The following is a 19,353-nucleotide window of genomic DNA, read 5'->3' as shown; positions in this document are numbered from 1 at the left end:
TAAATAATATTTAAAAGAAAAATGAAAATCAACACTTTACATCTCAACGAGTATACATTATTGGTATTGCCAAATATTTGTTAACATGTGTTTAAATTTATTTACAAAAAATACGAAACATATATGCAAATAATATACATTATTACAAAATACTACAACTCACCACATAATCACATATGATACAAACTTTTTAAAGACTAAAGATGTTAGGATAGTTTTTACAGAGTATTTTACAAATTTTTCTTTTTAATATAATTCTCATAAATTTAAACAATATGAAAAAATTCATCTAAATACTGTATGTACACGTTAAAATTGAAACAACTGTAGAAATTGTAGGACTGTAGGAATAATAGTATAAAAATACCAGGAATAAAAAGGAATATTTATAATTTAAAAATAAAAATGGGTTTAATAAAAATTTGTATATTTTAACAAGATTTAATTTTTACATCGTTGATAGGTTTTTTTTTACAAAGAATAACATCGATTTTTCATGTTTATGCCTGATATCTGAATACTACAATTATTTTTTGATGAGGAATTTGAATTATAAAGGGGAAAAATCGAAATAAATATGGTGAATACAGTAAAACTTAAAACATTACACAACCATTAATTGAGTAAAAAAATAAAACTACTTAAAAACAATCATAAATTATAATAAATTGGATACATCTAAAATTATTTACAAAAGAAAATTATGTACAAATTAAATGAAATTACTCACATTTTTCCAACAATATTGCTAATGCACTTAGTGATAATTTTATTTTCATAATATGAATTCTTCGCGCTCATAAATAAATAACAAAAAGTATACATTTCCCTAGAATATGTACAATACACTGATTTATCTATTTTAAAAACTAAAAAAGAAAACTGCAGATCGTACAAATGCACAAAATTGCTTTTACCATATTTTTACAGCATAGCGAGTTGCTGCAAAAAAGTCCGATTTCAAGTGGTTCCTAAAAAAAATCTCACGGTTTGTACTGTTACGAAATGAAATACGGCAGTAAAATAATAGGCCACGTCCCTACGTGTAGAGAAAAATGAAATCTTAAAACAAACTGGTATAGGTCCACTTTTGGCACCACGTTTATTTTAATTGTAGGAACAACAATTGTGCAATGTAATGCAGCAGTTGAGATCAACAATATCTCTCTTATTTTGCAAAAGTTTCACTCAAGCACTTCATAACTAAAAATTCAAACAGCACACTAGTATTTCCAGTACCTACTATTTATTTGTCCATGTGCTTCTTTATTTCGACACGAAATAAATAATAATACTGGTTTTTGATCACAGAAATTGTGGGAAGAACTATAAACAGGATTATAAATTAGAGTTTAAAATAGTGATGTTTGATTTTTTAACGACGGCTTGAGTGCACACACAAGATACAACACTCTAATGCTCGGCAGTTTATCAGTTAGTGAAGTACTTAGCGAAAATATTAAAACGTATAAAAATAAAAACAAAAATTAACAGGAGAGACTAGTTCAATAAAATAATGTACAAAGAACAGAATATTACTGTGGATCAGAAGTGTTGGATCGCCTTCGAATTTTTCCCGCGACGCCCGGAACATTTTTCTGCTGTTGGTTCAGGCAGAGCTGTTGATACTGTTGGAATTGAGCTTGCTTTTGCAGTTGACTTGTAATTGAAGCGTTTGAAGGCAGCGTTACTTGAGCTGCATCTATGAAAATTTACTCTCAAAATTTCAAAACGAACTATCACAGAAATTACTTAAATTCATTAAACTAAAACAGCAAAAGCCAATTTTAACCAAGTACGGCATGCATTAATTAATTCAATTAATTCATTAGCTCTTCTCGATTGAAACTCAACTGAATTTAACGTAAAATTATCATTTTCTATTGACATTTAATTGCAAATCTGTCAACTGACTTGAATTCTGTGTTGCCATCTTGAGGGTTATTGGTGTTCTTTGGATATTTTGTTGCATCCTTGGCCTCTGTAAAGGGGTCACTAGCTGATACGATTGGCCGCCCTGAGATAATGACACCGAAGTGGGGCCCTGAGCCCGGATGCCCTGTTGGGTTAAACCCTTCACGCCCGATGTGACTAACTGGGCTTGAATTTAAAGAAAAACGATAATTTACAAACATGAATTGCAGAAATATAAAATAATCAAAGTAGAAATTTTACGACTAAACTTTCATGTGCTCCACGCAAGTTTTTTAATATTTGCAGATTAAGTCGCATCGATTTGTCCAATTATTAAAAATTTTGATACTAGTGAATTTATCTAAGAGTGACGTAACCGTTTACCACTGAAATCATTCAAAACACTAGAAATTCAATTCAAAATTAAACATGTCAAGTGGTGCGAATAGTAAATAAATCACCACTAAAATTTTATTTCAAAAATAAAACACATTTACAGCAAAATTATTTAAATCAAGTCAATACAATACGACGCAAATAATAAATTTACATAACGTTAATTTCTCTCAAACTTTTCTTTGTTAGAAACTGAACGATATAACAAAAAAACAAAACCATTGTTAAATCATACTTAAAATACTTTGATTTTTTTTATCGTTTTATCGAGATTTTTATATTAACCTTTTTTGTATTACATGAATAGGTGAGCTTAAAGTTAAGAATTTTAAAGCAATAAATTTTATTAAGTATGGAATAAACCAAAACAACGAAATGAGATACACGTGTCCCCAAAAATTCGCGAAACAACTCAATGGGGTGATGTCAATTCATGTTAGAAAATTATGAGAAAAATTATTTAAAAATTCTAAATCTTTTAGATTTGAAGATATTAGGTATGGGATATGGAATTTTGACTATTTGGTTTTTTACTAGCCAGTGGTATAATAATTCTGAACGATGGTGATCAGGTTTGCAATTATTTACTTCATTATTTCCAGCATTTCCAAGAAGTGATTTTATGTCGATTTTGCCTCAAATAATATATGGCAACATAGCTTTGATTGTTCTTTCTTACAATACAACAAAAATGAAATATTTACAGATTATTGGGATCACGACCGGCCTGTTCAAAAGTGTAGTTTGAGTGATCCCCGCAGAGGGCCAGTAAACGGGCGCTTTTTGGGGATATTATGCATCTTAAGTTTTTGTCACCAAGAATTTTTCTTGTTCAAATGACATTTTAAATTTGAAGTCAAAAAACTCCTTGTTTTTTGGCTGCCTTGAAAAAATCGTGATTCTTTCCTTATTGTTCGTTGTTTTTGTGTTTAGTGTTGTTATTGTTCTTTGTTATATTGCGTATTGATTATTTCACCTCATCGGCGAAAATTGGCTCTTTCTCGGAAACATTTTCATAATGCATTTTTAATGAAATGAACAGGTCGGTTATAAATTATAATACAGCATGTCGTGATTCGGATAAATAGAAAGTTTTTAAATGTTGCCTCATTTAGTGTAACAAATAGGTCCGTATCTTCTACAAAAAACAAGATTTTTTTAACATTTTTACCTGATATTTTAATGACTACTTAACACTACTTAAGTATTCAATAAACAATCGGTATAGGTATAATTCCATCTTGTAAGAGTAGTTACGAACACATTTTTTTTTCCGTAGAAAAACCGTTATGAAGTCATACGAGAACTAATTCAGAAATAATTACAAACTACATCAAACTAATAACATTATTTATACTTTTATTTTAAGACCTTAAGCCCACCGATTTTTATCACTTAGGTACTCATTGTATCACAAGGAAAAGACAATGAATAATTATTAAATAGTTAAAACATTCCCAAAGGAATGTATTGTTTTCAAATAATAATTATTCATAAACTTTACCAAAAAAAATCAAATCTACTCATACTAATTTTGGTCACAGCGCTTTTATCTAAAATACAGAAAATAAATCAATGTTTTTAATTACACACATACTGCACAATGTTACCAAAACTGTGTGCTGGAGATTTATTATCTTCTCCAACACTCTTTGGTTTCACAATTTCTATAGAAATTTAATTCTCTCTCTTTAAATAATACGTTGATAAAACATGTTCGCTTATACGTCATAAGCATTATCACAACCTGAAGTAGCACAATCACCCTCAAAAGTTCTAAGCGAAAGAGAAAACGTCAAAATTACTCCATTGAATATCTTCTGGTAGTTACCATTTTTTTTTTAAATTATTTTGTACGCACATCATTTGACACTGCCATTACACTGCTCAACATAACAACGTCCGCAACAGCTCCAATAATTTTGCAACACTAAATACATTTTTGTTGCTTACATTTTTTGATCAAGTTTCAATCTTTGAATGATTTCACATGGTTGGGATGGACTGACGGTAACTTGAAGCACACACATTAATAATAATTAGAAGTGTTAACATAAAACAGTAAGTATTACCCGCTTGAAAGCGTGACCACAAGAAATAAAAAATACATCCTTACCAATATTGGAAGTCCCCGCATTTGCCAGAACAACAGTAGGAGTCCCGACCCCGATCGAATTTACTCCACTCCCCATGCTCCCCGCCGTTTGCGTGATCGTGTTGGCAGAAGTGGTGGACGTAGTGACGGGCAGCGACACCAGCAAACTGGTCGGGTGTCCCTGTATGTTTCCCGTGGACGAAACGTTCAAAGATAACGAAATGGGCTGCGCAAATCCGGGCAACTGGACTTGGACGTTCTGCAACCCCGACAAACTCTGCAACTGGGCGAAGTTGATCGTATTGGTGCTTTGCGGCGGCGGACTCGACAACGGCGACACCACAGTGTTGGCCTTCGGTGGTGACTGGACCATGTACTGCAATCCAGATTTCAAACTCTGGATGAAGTGCGACGAGTTTTGGGGGGTGGTCGAACTGCTGGGTCCCGACGAGCCGGCCAGCTTCTCCAACAGCAGAGAGTTCGTGTTCGGGCCGACGATGTCGGGCCGGTCGGCCGCGGGCGTGCCCACTAACAGCGCCGACAGCGCAGACTTGCTGCTGTCGCTGGAATTATTCGTGATGATTTGCTGATTGACGACTTGCTGCTTGATGGGAACCGTCGTGTAGTTGGTATAGTTCCCACCGCTGTTCACAGACGTCAGCGTTATGGTTTGGCCCTGCGATTGCGACAACTGCGAATTCACTTCGGAAATGTTCATGCGATTGTTGTTGACGGCTATTAAGTTGCTGTGGTTTAACACTCGCGCATTTGCAACGTTTGAGAGAGTCATTTTACGAGCTAGAAGTTTTTGGTTTATAGTCTGAACTTGTTGCGGTAACAATGAGGAATTGTTTATTGCGTTCACCACTGCTGCACTTGCGTCACTGTTTATATTGCTAGCCGGAGAACTGTTCAGTAAGTTGATGATAGCGGTATTGCTTCGATTCGACGTCAGTTTTTGTTGCTGCTGTTGTTGCTGTTGCTTAGCGTTGGCTAAACGAAAACACTCATTTTAACAAGCAATATCACACTAGAACAGCTTATTATTGTAGTTTATACACTACACATTTTCTAAAATGAAATCATGAAATTAGTTCATTAGCTCAACAGTTGTAATTAGTAAAAAGCAATGTTACGTAGTCTTTCAGAAAAGCCGACAAAGAATAAAGAGAAACCAAAGCATTACTTCCTAAATGATTTTAGTACTTTTTCTAAAAGTAACATGTAAAAAGAAATGCAATGTTACCATCAACTCGAATTTTCATTTGCTGAACTCTTGGCTCTTCTTACACCATAATGTGTTATGTTATAATATTTATAACGTTACTAAATACTCAACTTCCAAATTCGCTGAACTAAATGTCAAATACGTTTGATAAAAATACAGAATCTTTATAATGTAATAAAACAAACACGATATCGAAAATTTTCAAAACAATTCTTTCAAAATGTTATACCTTAACCATTGCAATAATATTTGAAACGTTCAAAAGAATTTTTTAGACAAATTTTTTTACTACTTCCATGATATTTCTTTTTATTTCCCATCATTTCTCACATTTTTCTTATGTAATTCTCTCAACACCTCTAAGTGAGCATCGCATAAATCCAATATTTTTAATTGTGCTATTATACACACCTGCCGCTTGGAATTGTTGTCCCATATTCATGAGCTTGGTGGCTAAAGCATTGATTTCTAATTCTTGATTAGAGACTTGTGATGTCGTTTTAATCTGTGTAGTCCCTTGCAGGTGACTCTGCTGTAAAACAAATAATCACCTCGAGCACCTCACAACGTAGTGACATTTTACCAATATTGGAACGTTTGAGGTATTTTGAATACTTTGATTTTGTTGCACTAAACTAATCCTAGAGCCGACCGTCCCGTTAACCAGAGGCGACGTTACGCAAGCCTGATTTTGCAGAGTTTGGCTCAATTGTGTTAAATGCTGTTGGGCCAGGTTGGTTTGAGCGGCATTCTGAGCTTGAATCTGCGTAAAACTCGATAAATGCGTCGCTTGCTTCGGTTGCGAGTCTTACCTGTGCCTGCGCTTGCGCCATCGCGACTCTTTCTTTGTACCCTGGACTTAATCCGTACCATATCCTAACCGACTTACGGCCGCTTTCCGTAAAAATCTCCGTGAATTGGTGAATATACCTATTAGCGTTTGCTCGAGATCCCAGTGAAAACCTACACGCTACCCCATTCCTTTCGTTTTTCTTGTGGTCCCTATCTAAATACAACTCTCCTAAATATTCGGAATTAGACGGTCTCTGAAGAATGGACAACTTGATATGATAAACCCTTTGTTTTCCTTTCTCTTTCGACGGCATGTTCGTCTCCAGAACGTACTCTTCTATCAGTTGAGGTAAACAGTCGCTCGTCTCTTTCGGACGCTGATAAGTCTTGAACTCGTTAATGAACACGCCTTGTGAAGGAGGACCGATTGGCGGCGGATCGAGATTTGGGACCGGAATGGGTTTGATCTCGTCTTGAGTCTTTTTATTCGTTTTGTTGACACCGAGCACATGTCCAGTCTTTGGTTTCGTCTTTGCCCTCGTCATGAAATCGTACAATTCTAAACCTGGTCTGTGCGTAAACTGATCCAGTTTTCGCTTTCTGTTCACTGTAACTTGGGAGAATTTCCTTGCCGCCCTGCGAAATCTGTGGGTGTTCCACATTTGACGGTTGTGGTTTATCCGAGACTGCGTTGTGCTAACTGAATTGTCAGGATCTAGACATAAAGTCGGTCTGTTTGCTAATAAAATTTGACTTTCTAATTGCTGTCTTTCTTCATTTCCCAAATCTACCTTATCGTCAACCAAATTGTTGATGTCAGCAAGAAGACTCTACAGGATTCCAAAAACTTAATTAGAATCATACAACGAAAATACTCTTATTGAATAAATTAAAAACTGAACTCTTTAACTGCAGTCATAATCAAAAATATTACTTTACATAACCATTTTGTTTCTTATTTTGCAGGTCCAAGACTTATGACAAAATTCGCAGACCTTGAAAACTTTCAATGCTCCTCAATTGTTACGTTTAAATAAGCGATATTCCGCACACAGGTGGCAAAAAAGAAGTTTATTTCGCTTAATGAATTATCAAAAAAAAAAGAAATACAAAAAAATTGAACGATGTAATTTATATTATATGCATAAAGCAATTAATGATGAGAAATTCACATGCTAATGCATGTTAATTTGCATGTTTCAATGAGTTAATACAGTGAATGAATTCCTTCCAAAAAATTATTTCTTAAAGGAAAACTCTGTATTTAGGTCTACCTTCCATCATTTGTCCCAACTTTTTAGGTAGTGACGTCAGCATAACATTTTAATTAACAGTAACAATTATATTCAAATAAATAGTTTTTTTTATGCTCTGCTATATGTTTTATAAAAAGAACCATCCTTAAGGTTTTTTTGAACTGTTATTGTATACCTTGAGTGTAGGCCTGAGTAAAACATGGTGAATATCACACTTGGAATCAGGATAAGATTGGCGGTAATCCCTGACTTCAGCTATAATGCAACCGTTATAAAAGAGAAAACTGTAGTGACTTTCCAACAGTTCAATGAGGTAAGGGGGAAGTTCTTCATTATCTATGTATCTAAGAAGTTCGTCCTCTTCATAAGGCCACTGTTTAGTTTCAATCATGTTGGCAGTATCATCCATAACTTGGTTAGTTCGTGAAGTGGTTCTGAAAGCCAGGGAATAACCTTTGTTACCAGGATACAAGTTTAGAATCAATGTATTCAGTCTTTCTCTCGCTACAAGTTTTTCTAAGATGTATGAATTTCTTTTCAAACCCTAAAACAATAATTTAATTGTGAACAGAGAAATTATGAATTGTGGTACTTACTGTTTTACTCTCGATATTATTATCTTTAGCACATTCTTCCCTATGTAATTCAAGAAATTTTGTGAAGATACTAAAACTTTGTGGAATAGTGCAATTTTCTACAATTTCTGGTGTTTCCTGGTGATGAAGCAGAGGCAAGGAGGAACGACTAGTTTTAATTTTCTTTATTGTATGCTAAGTGATGATAATTGATTTGAGAAAAGTTTGAGATGTGACCAATTCAATACTTACTTCACCCTCCTCACATGCTCCCTCCAGGCTTTGCATCTTTGTGATAACTCAATATAAACATTCAGCTTGCCACATTTTCGTTTCGTATAATTTATGGAATATTTTGAAATAAGAAATCTGAAAATTATCCACTGAGAAAATCTTACAAAACCAACCAAGCAGTAAAAAGATCATCATTATGTCTATCATTTTATCTTTGTTTTGAATCTGAAATATTAATCAACGTTAACCAACACAATGTGCATTTGAAATGAATCTGACAAGTAGTTGAAACATGACATTTTGAAAAAGTTTCAACCCTAAACTAATCTTTTTATAGGTCATCTACACAGAAAATGCGAAAACTGACCGAGTTACCTGTTCTCTGTTATTGAAGACATGTAATATCATGCTTTTTACATGTTGAAGACTTAGTTCGGGTGAGCACACTCATATCGGTTTCAATAAGGCCGCAAGGGTAACCTAACCCCTATTGTCAATCAAAAACTGAAATGTACACAGCTCACATTAAAAAAATACGCCGTTATTGAATAAAATAAAGCACACGAAAACGAAAAACGATTCTTTACAAACTATTTTTACACTAGATTTCGGTATTTTCACAAAATTATAGAAAAACCCAGTTTACAAACATACTGGGTGCCCATGACGGACCTCTATCGGTTGAAATTTAGTAACCAATTGAATTACGCAAAAATTTGGCGGAAATTTTCGAATCTACCACCACAACAGCATGTCTCGAAGCTTTTCCACAACTCTCAAATTAAAGCCACAGTTATTTCTCACCCTTTGTCATTTCCTCAAAGTTACAAGTTAATTACAATAACGCTCTTAAAATCCATTACGTAAAAATGAACTGAACGTCTATTTTCACCATTTTCAAAAATACATTTAAACAAGTTAGATCATCTTTTGGTTACGATGAGTTTATTCCCAAAGACATAATACTGTTGTTATTTTATTTAAGTCATATATTAGTTTTTGTACTTATTTAGATCCAACAAAAACAATATTATTTAGATTTTTTTAAACTCTGTATATCTATTTTTAAAGATTAATTCAGAGATTTGCGGTTTGCCACGAAACGTCTTCAGTAAATTAGAAAGGTTTTAAGAACAAAATCAAAGAATTATGTTGTATTTTTATCTAAGAAAATTCAAAATCTTTTATAACAATTGTTGTGGATGTGGTTTTATTTTATGTTTAGTTTCAATTAATATTTCTTTGCCCATTAATATGTAACTAATTAACCCTCTTCTTTTCGTTCGAGTCGAATAAATTTTGTAACATTTAAATAAGTACTTATTTGATTTCATAATGGTGATACTTTCTACATTAGTTCGACAGCATTTGCTTTAAATTAGTGAAATAAATAAAGTTGACTCAAGTTGCAAAAAACCAAGTTGGATTTGCAACAGCAATTTTATGGCATTAGTCGTTTGAAATTACTTTAAAACTGTACTTATATGGAAAATATTCAATCCAAACTATGATTTTCTGGCCTTTTTGTGCCTTTACTTGGTTTAAAAATATTGAAAAAATGCCGTTGCAAATGACAAATGGTTTTTTGCAACTTGAGTCGACTTTAAACAATTATGTTACTTTATTTTTGGTTTTAACTACAAATTTATAAAAAGAACTTAAACAATGCAGGTTTTTAATTGAATGTTTTTATGTAAATATAAAAGTCAAGAAATCGTAATGTGAAGTATTTAATAGATATCAAAAAGAATGTGTTACACTTTCTAGATTTATCTTTTATCATTCCATCCGTGTATCTCATTATTCTCATTCTTATTAGCGAAACTTGCATGAGTTGCACATGGTTGTACTCGTACGGGTTTAGAAATTTTCAGTATTTCAGTTGGTAGTGTTGGTTGCCTGTGTTTTGACGTTTTGTGATTTTGACACTTATTTTATAATTTATTTATTAATTTGTCCCTGTCTATCAATAAAAGAACAAATTCAATAAAAATTGCCGAAATATGCGAAATAGACTATGTTAGTGTATTTTTAATGCAGTGTTTTATTGACATAATTAATCTCGGTAAGTTTCTGGGTGCAAACTTTCTGTTATTAGTATGGTAATATTTAATTTATATGGAAGTATTATGTGTGTCTTTACAGTTACCTAATAAAAATGTCTCTCACAATTCAACAAATAATCACTGATGCGAAACGACTCGCCGGTCGTTTGAAAGAACGAGACACAATAGCTGATACTTTATTAAATGAAACTAATGCAATCACTAAAAAAATTGATGCAATGAAGCAGTTTCAAGAAGAAGTTGATCAATTAAATGAAGTGGCTAACCAAAAACCCCATTCACAATTAATAGCAAACATTCAGAAAGAGAATAGACACTTGAGAGAAATTCAGCAGGAAAATCGCGAGTTGAGAGCAGCTTTAGAAGATTACCAAACAACTTTAGAACATATTATGACCAAATATAGGGAACATACCACTGAAGAGATTTACAGAACTAAATTGGACTTTAAGTCACTTCAGAACAAACAGTATGATGAAATTATAAAACAACAAGCAGAAAAAATACAGGAAATGGCTGCAGTTATGGAAAAAGCAGCACTCATTGATGAAAACACAATGGTTTGTAATGATGAAGTTATTGCTATGCTAAAAGCTGAAAATCAGGTATATACTAGTTATATTGTGTGATTATTATATTGTAATTATTTATTTTCAGGGATTGAGAGAAATGTTGGGTATTGCATTTAAACATGGCTCTCTAATTAATAACAAGATGGAAGATAAAACTATACAAACAGATACTTCTACTTGAATTTATTCAAGATTTTATCCATGTAATTTTTTTTGTTTTGTTTATTTGTGTTTATATACTTTTGCACTGTTAATAAAATCTAAACTTCTGTAGAAGATTTTATTTAAAAAACTATCCCCATTAACAACAGTTAAATTATTAAATTACATTCTAGAAGTGGTGTATTCTTCTGGAAACTTGAAAGAGTGCTGACCATGGGCAAAAATGTTTGGAAGTAATCCAGCATTTGGTATTATATTCCAGGACAATGTTAAAGTAATGTTTTTGTTAGCTCTTAATCCATTACCATCATCCCAGAAATAATATTTTGTATTCATATTTTTGAAATCAAGTACAGCATTTTCACCACGTAAAATTATTTTATCCCATAAGACCACCTATAATTTAAACTTTTAACAATTAACACATGCATTAATGGAAAATTTAAACCTGGTTCAGTTTATTATTAGATGTTTCATACTCAGCTGTGAGGTACAAGAACAGTTGCTTAACATTCCAGTTGAACAGATGTGTCAAGTTAGTTTGCAAATCAAAAGTAAGAAAACCTAAGTCATTTTTCTCTCTAGACGCGCTGTAATCTGGTACATTCTTTCTGTAATAAATGTGCAAGCAGTAGTAATTAAAACTAGTACTTATCCAGATGCTTACACTACAACTTTTACAGTATTCATTCCAGCCGTTGTGCGATAATCTAAAAATACAGTTGAAATAAAGCAGGCTAAAGTTAAACATGCTAAAACGCTCAAAGCATAAGCCAAGATAGCGTTTCCTCTTTGCAATACAGAATGCATTTTATTCAATTCTGGAACAAATACACGTATTATTATATTCTAACCTAACATTTAGCAACTCGACACGTCAAGTTTAAAAGACGGTCGAGGTCGAGGAGGAACCAACCTTAAAAATTACTGGCGAAATATTCCTGCTAGGAAGATGACATTCCGAAAAAAGAAAATTTTGAAATAGAATTGTAGATCAATAAATCAACATCTAAATTCAAAAACGAATTATGTAAAAAAATGTCCCAATCTAACTTTTTCTAAAATTATTTTTGTTCCAAATTTTTCAGCTACATCTGTAAAATTGGTTGCAGATATGTTTGAAATGAATTATTTATTTTGGTATTTATTTTGTTTGTCTTTGTTAATGCAGTTCATGCCGCCATAAGAAATGATTTACAAAAAATTATAATAAGAAATATACCAATTTCTGTCCGTTCCTTTGTTTCTTTCTTACAAAATATTTCAATTTCTTTTGTTGTGACACTTCTGATGCTGAACTGTAGGCTCAGTAGAATTACAAAATGACTTTAAAGTGCGTAATGCGCCCCTTTATTATATTACTCTGTAATGTTTTTTGTCTTAACATCGCCAGATCGAAGTTTGTAAGAGTAAATATAACTTATTTAGTTATTATAGTTATTTACGCAACGAGTGAGTAAAGTAATACTTTTTTTACGAGAAGGAAAATTTGCCGCTCGACCGAAGCGAACATACGAGTTGCATACAAAATTTTTTTGGCACCCGTAAGTTTAGATAACAATTTTTTCGACAGTCTCAAAATTTGAAAATTTTCACCTGTGTGAACCCGTTGCGTTAAAAAATGACACGCTACGGCACTTTTTTTAACGCAAAATGCGTGCAAAAATGAACCGCTACGTCACTTTTTTTAACGCTTCTTGACCGATTCAAAAATCACGTATTTTATGAACGCAAACGAATGAAAAAACTTGCACTTTGACGGAGGTTAAAAAATGCATTTTTTCTTTTGATAATTTCGCTTTGTAGGTACCTATTTCATTAGTTCCTAATATTTATGTACCCAATTTTTGTTTCTTGTTTTTTGCCATTATTTCGGAATATTTTTTTAATTTGGCATTTTTATGTGTCGTCAAATGGGTTTCTTCTATTAGCATGACGTCAGTGCTATCTGTTGTCATAAATTATTGTAATTCTTGTTTTTTATTAAAGATAAAACTTGCATTCCAGCACATGATGTGAAGTTTAAAATGGTTCTTTTTAAACACTATTTGAATTACTCACAGTGCTCCAGTGAGGCAATTAATTATTTCGTGTTTCTAATTTTTGTTTCTGAGTTAAATATTTTTGTGCTTTTTATCCGTATCAGCTAAAATTATAAATATAAAATTACTTCACTTCCTAGGTGGATGAACTTTCAATACGTGTTTCTGTTAAAATATGTCATGAATTAATTTATTGGAAAATTTGCCGACACTTGGTCACTGTTTTAAAATATATTTTGTGGCTTTGCTTTACCTTCTTTCTTTTATTAAAAACTGTAGCTATATCTAGTTAATTTCTATCAATAATAATAATAAGTGAGTCTATTTTTTGTTTTTCTTTTTTTTTTATGAACAGTCTCATCAAGGAAAACTATTATTACATATTTTATATAGATTCGATCATACTGTATAAAACATCATTCTTAATAAAAATGTTTCTAAACTAATTGAACCGAAGGTGAAAACTTCTAATTAAAGGACATTATGGTTAAATGGAGACGGAAGACTTGGGTATACAAGAAAAAAATCATTAAATTGTTATAAAAATTTATTGAAATTAAATTACAGCTGTCTTTTATAAAAATATTGAAAACATTGCATTAAATCTACATTTATAGGTACTAAAAACTATGTCCTTAATTAATTAGGTACTTTTATTACGTAGTATAACGAATTAAAGCCACTTAATAGTGTATTGTCAGAAGTTGCTAATTTAACTAATTTCGAAAAGATCAAAATCTTTATCTTCATCTATTTTTCTTACATTACCACACAGACCAAAGTATTGTTCATTTGGTTCTAAATCGTTCGGACATTTTGAAGTAGGATCACCGACTTCGTAAACAGGTACTCCCAAATAATTACCCCCAGGACCGTAATTACAAACAAAAACCAGATGATTCCAAGTCGCATTATTTGAGTTGGTTGTGTAAAAACTTGCAGCACAACCAATTTCTGATGTATCCGCCCACAACATTTGTGTATAGTGTCCTACTACAAATTTCGGCCCTCTGTCCATAGTATCATTTACCCAATCGCTCTCAAACATGCTAACTTCGTCGTACCACAACATAATCAACTCATTCATAGATTTTGTCACGTTGATATTTGAAGAAGAACTATTTATGAAACCGAGATTTTGACCTACGTGTTCAAACAGGGCTAAAATCATACTCACTTGTTTTCTTTCAATGTTATTTTATTTATATTTGTACTCACTGGTTCTTCTGCAATGGTCATGGATTAGCGGATTTCCGTTGCAAGTATTGGCCCAGCATTGTGCTATGAACTCAAGTTCTTTGTTGTAGTTCTATAATAATAATTAAAAAAATATTAAGAAAAACATAAAAATACCTTATCGAAGTAGGAAAAAATATGTCTGTTTTTCTTAAGTTTCGTTGAAAAACTATTGTTAGCAGCGCAAGTAGTGACTAGGTATTAATTTTGGTTAAAAACAACTTCTCTGAATTAAAGTAGTGTTTATTTTGTATTAGAAGTAAATAATAAAAATATAAATTATTGAAACGAGCACTGAAGAAACAACAAAAAATGTTTAATCAAACCCATCAACAACTTTTTAATATTTGTAACCAATTTACAATAGGTATATCAGCAAAATTATTGTTATTATTATTATTATTTATTTCATAACAACTGTCATTTGCAAATTGTCAAATGTACATTAGTTTTTATTATCTTTAAATATTTTGGCAAGAATTAAAAAAATACGTGTCAAGTTCTGGAATTTTAAAATCAATGACTCATGTAAAATTTTGTGAATCTACCTTTATAATGTAATCAAATTGTTCCTGAACATTCTTAAATGTTTTTATGTCTTCCAATAAATTAGTAATGCTTTTTCAAGGAGAAATGTTTCTGACTTTGTAAACATTACATTTCGAAAATTTTAAATGTTTTCACATTTAAAAATATGTATAAGAAAAACGTAAAATGCACTTTTAATGTTCAACACTCAAAATTGACAAACCCCACTTAAAAATTGTTATTTTATACACCTTTGGCCATTACAAAATGTTTTCCTCAATAAAAATAAGATTAAAAAAATAAGATGAGTAAGACAAGTTCTATTATTTATGCAATGGATTAAATCGTTGCGTATCGACGTAATTTGTTATTTTATTTGCGGAATTTTTTATCATATTAAATGCCAATATAATTTGATTCAATTTGAAAGACTCAAAACTCTTACCAGAATGTTCATGTTAGCAGCAGGTGGTTGTTCTCCCCTAGTTTCATTACCAATTGCAACTTGGTTTCTGAGATCATTGTGCAAATCCAGAATAAATTGTCTGTCATCATCAGACAATTGCATTACTTTAAAATCCGGTCCACATTGTTCATGTGGACCACATTTCTGAAAGAGCAAACAATTTACTGAAAGTTTACGTCTCTCAAAGCTATACCTCAATGTTTCGGTCACACACTGTATGGGTAAAAGTCGTAACAACATAATCGCACGATAGTTGACAATATTTATTTTGGATACTTATCACTGAAACTACAAACAAACATAGCGAAAAAACTATAAAAATATTCAGGGTCATGTCTGTACTCTTTGCAAGATCGCAGTCATCTACTTAAAACTAGTCGCATTAGATGAGTTTTATGAAGTAGCAGAGGAAAAGAGGTATCGCGCAATTTCCACCAACAATATAACGAATAGTAACGTAGGTAACTAAGAAAAAAAAAATCAAATTAATTTCCAATTAACAAAATTTTAATTTAAATCGCAATTGTGTGTTAGTTGTTTCTTGTTTCCTTAAAAGTAAAGCAAAGGTACTGTAAGGGTTTAAATAGGTGGGTTAAATTAAGAATTTTAAATTTTTCGAAATATTTTGTCGGCCTTAAAAGTGATGATTTAGTACTCAAATGAATTTAACGTTAGCAATTTTCAGATTGAGAGAATTATCATTCTTAAATTTTTGGCAAATGGCGAGAATTGCAAATTAGAAACAAAAAACTTCACGGTAGAAAATAACAAAAAACCGCTTGCACGTATAATAATAAAAGTAACAAAACGAAGTAGAAAAATAGTTGGTAAAAATTACAAAAAGGTAACGGTAACTTCATTTAGCATGGTACAAACAAAATGTGTGAGTGAGAGAGAATGAATGAAGAATGAAGATTTTACACACATCAGAAAAGTTTAGGAAATTCAAACAAGAGTAGAACAATTCTTAGATTTAGAAAATCCACAGAACTGCACGTGCTTGACATCGCAAAGATTAATTTCTTCAGCGTTTCTTAAAATTATTTAATTTGTTAAATTTCGTTATTCGTGTGGCATAATTATTATTGTATAGTCAGAAAGTTAGTCATTTTTAAATTTGTAATTCAACAACAAATTATGCAAATTCGGTTTGGTCATAACAAAATTCAAATTTCAAATTATGTGAAAAAGGCGGGACACAGCAAGTTCTAAAAATATTCAAAAGTCAATGTGAACCATCGCAGAGGACTTGAATTTTGAAAGCTTAAGGTACAACAATATCGAAAAGCAGTTGTTGTGTCCATGTGTTGATCAGATTATTTCCTTTCAAAATCTCCTATTTAATTTGTTTTAAATTCACTACAGCGAAATATGTGATGGGGGAACGTTTGGAAAAATGCGTTCTCGCCTTACCAAGGCGACTTTTTTCAAAAATAATTTAAAAACATTTTTTGTTCATTGCTTGTTCCTTTGGAGCTCCTCTTGTTCAGGGCGACTCGTCGACTCAATTGCGAGAACCCGACGTAGAGCACAAAAAGCCACCGTCAAATTAAGGTGAACCAAAGTGGCAGCAACAAACAACAGCAACAGAGGGATAAATTTAAAAATTCAAATATTTACGGGATCGCATGGTTCGCATCTCAAAATTTATTTTAAACTTGTTTCATATTTTATAAATTTATTTATTTGTTTTACATACTTATTTATTAACCAAATTTCAGTTAATTGGGCCACATGTAGAACTTCATTAAATTCCCTCACTTGTCTATAAGTTATGTTAGGATCGAACCTCACCAAAGCAAGTTTTTATTGTTAAATCAAATTGAAGTAAAATGTGTTCAATTGTTTTATAACTCTTCAAACGGTGCGGCCTTTCGAAGACTTTTAATTAAATAATAAATAAATAACAACATAACGTAGGTTTTTCGTTTCACACAAATTTGGTTTCCGAAATTTTGCAGTATCTAAATACAGGGTGTATCTGAAATACGTGTGCTTACGAAAAAGCATTACAAATTGATTTTAAATTTGGAACAAATTAGTCATCAAAGTGTATACCCGCCTGTGAATAGCGCAAAACTATACTAAAATTCGGACACTGGCACTGGCATAAATAAAATACATAATACTAAATGAAAGATTGTTTCTTTTCTTCTTTTTTTTTACAGCTACTACATAGAAATATTGGCTAATGCGAAGAATATACATTGTGTATATTGTGTTTTTGAAACACGTACAAAAAATTTCTAAACTGTTGAATATTGCAACTTTGACATTTAAAATAAATACATATATCTCATCAAGTAATTACTCGGTTAACGTGCGATTTTCTTGAAGAATCTCGCACGTATCTGCGATTAGTTCCCGAAGATTTTTCCTCGTTTTTAACTCATGGTGTTGTTGTTGTTGTTCGAAAACAAAGCCTTCGTAGTCGTGCTTATTTTCACAAACAAAAAATAAATCATAGGGAGATTGTAACTGAAAATACTTCTTACTAAATTCCCTAACTCGTAAAAATCCTTGTCACATTGAAAAAACTTATTTTAAATTTATTAAGGTATTAATGTAACTGGTTCTTAATTATTATTTTTTTATATAATTAAGGTGGCAAATTTAAGGTATCAGTTGTGATAAATAACAGCATAGCACATTTATTTTAAAGCTATGTATATTTATACATATTTTGTTTGCTTTTTAAAATTTGATTGTTTATACCACATCGTAATGAGAAAACCACTAAATAAGATTGAGTAAAGGCAAACATTATTATTTGGTGTTATTAATTTTATTGAATAATAGGCATTACAAATGTAAAGTTACCTACATATTTTAATAAATTCTTTCAAAAAATTGTTTCTTCCATTGGGAATCCGATGGTAAATTTTATTTATCAGTAGACAAGCTAAGATATAAAATTGAATCATATGTTTTTTTTACAAAATCAGTTGCCACTTTGTAGTTCTTATTATTTTTATTAATATTATTATATAATCAGTTTATTATCAACAAATAATTTACTTGTTTATTACTCTGTCCTAACAACAATAAAAAAGAATCTATTTAGTAAAATTGTTTTTAATTACTTGAATAATATTTTTAACAACCTTTGCGAACCACATAAACTAGCCGTAACGTGTAATGAATATATAACAAGTTTTTTTTTTTAAATATAAAAAGGAATAGCAAATGAAGCGTCTAGTGATTTCAGTGAAAGGATTTGTTTACAACCTTGTATTTGTAAATCTTAACTATGAACTTGGATAATTATTGCAGCACGTTTTACTCGTTGTGATATTTATGTTATTTACTGTAATAAATTCAAATTATCATGCTGTCATTCAGCTTTAAAAAAAATATATTAAATATGTATTTACACAGATGAGTAGGTACAGTTTTATTATTGATATGTTATTGTTTCTTTATGTAATGAAACGATGTTTCTTAGTATATTTTCTAAAACGGTTACTTAAGAAGGTAACTGCAGATTCAAACAATTCGTGTCAGTTTAGCTTTTTTAAACTCAAATCAAATTAATTAACAATTAACTACGTCGTAATTGATGAACAAATTTTCGACACGTGTACCTACTAAGGATCGACTGATGAGCATGAATTACATATTTCACATAATAATAGAATTGTTTTTTTTTTTATCTACTATATTTCCTCATTACAGTGGCAGACGTCATCTATTGAAAACATATTACAATAATATCTTTATGAAACTGTTATGATAATTAATTATACTGTTACGATAATATGTAGTAATAATGAACGAAAAATGGGGAAATG

The 19,353-nt window shown here is 31.5% G+C and overlaps 5 protein-coding genes across 10 annotated transcripts in view; 2 read left to right on the top strand and 3 right to left on the bottom strand.

The window, feature by feature from the left end:
* Positions 1-19,353, top strand: part of LOC138134197 (piggyBac transposable element-derived protein 4-like) — a 166,775-nt gene that overhangs the window by 138,934 nt on the left and 8,488 nt on the right. The window lies entirely within an intron of this gene.
* Positions 647-9,191, bottom strand: Spt20. 5 transcript variants are annotated; one of them, XM_069050051.1, is made up of 10 exons: positions 8,866-9,191; positions 8,509-8,715; positions 8,278-8,451; positions 7,857-8,225; positions 6,446-7,255; positions 6,217-6,396; positions 6,045-6,162; positions 4,427-5,398; positions 1,915-2,100; positions 647-1,702 (listed from the first exon to the last, which is right to left on the bottom strand). In XM_069050051.1, the coding sequence occupies exons 2-10, from the start codon at positions 8,542-8,544 to the stop codon at positions 1,536-1,538; spliced, it is 3,012 nt and encodes a 1,003-aa protein (XP_068906152.1). In that variant the 5' UTR covers positions 8,545-8,715; positions 8,866-9,191; the 3' UTR covers positions 647-1,535. The 5 variants fall into 5 exon arrangements, with proteins under 5 accessions (XP_068906152.1, XP_068906150.1, XP_068906151.1 ...); XM_069050049.1 differs by having other exon boundaries at positions 6,045-6,165; positions 8,866-9,190; XM_069050050.1 differs by having other exon boundaries at positions 6,045-6,165; positions 8,509-8,625; positions 8,866-9,190.
* LOC138133299 (FGFR1 oncogene partner 2 homolog) lies at positions 10,368-11,404 on the top strand. 2 transcript variants are annotated; one of them, XM_069051161.1, is made up of 3 exons: positions 10,368-10,555; positions 10,616-11,161; positions 11,214-11,404. In XM_069051161.1, the coding sequence occupies exons 2-3, from the start codon at positions 10,649-10,651 to the stop codon at positions 11,307-11,309; spliced, it is 609 nt and encodes a 202-aa protein (XP_068907262.1). In that variant the 5' UTR covers positions 10,368-10,555; positions 10,616-10,648; the 3' UTR covers positions 11,310-11,404. The 2 variants fall into 2 exon arrangements, with proteins under 2 accessions (XP_068907262.1, XP_068907261.1); XM_069051160.1 differs by having other exon boundaries at positions 10,369-10,555; positions 10,636-11,161.
* Positions 11,395-12,204, bottom strand: Spase22-23 (Signal peptidase complex subunit Spase22-23). The gene is made up of 3 exons (XM_069051162.1): positions 11,958-12,204; positions 11,739-11,901; positions 11,395-11,686 (listed from the first exon to the last, which is right to left on the bottom strand). Exons 1-3 carry the CDS (start codon positions 12,098-12,100, stop codon positions 11,453-11,455), a joined length of 540 nt encoding a protein of 179 aa, XP_068907263.1. The 5' UTR covers positions 12,101-12,204; the 3' UTR covers positions 11,395-11,452.
* LOC138133806 (venom allergen 5-like) lies at positions 13,867-15,963 on the bottom strand. Its single transcript, XM_069051765.1, has 4 exons — positions 15,756-15,963; positions 15,542-15,706; positions 14,551-14,641; positions 13,867-14,493 (listed from the first exon to the last, which is right to left on the bottom strand). Exons 1-4 carry the CDS (start codon positions 15,894-15,896, stop codon positions 14,045-14,047), a joined length of 846 nt encoding a protein of 281 aa, XP_068907866.1. The 5' UTR covers positions 15,897-15,963; the 3' UTR covers positions 13,867-14,044.

The sequence above is a fragment of the Tenebrio molitor genome, chromosome 6 (genome assembly GCF_963966145.1).
Source record: "Tenebrio molitor chromosome 6, icTenMoli1.1, whole genome shotgun sequence".
Lineage (NCBI taxonomy): Eukaryota > Metazoa > Arthropoda > Insecta > Coleoptera > Tenebrionidae > Tenebrio > Tenebrio molitor.
Note: the sequence above shows the minus strand (reverse complement) of the source record. Positions and strands in the feature narration are given on the sequence as shown.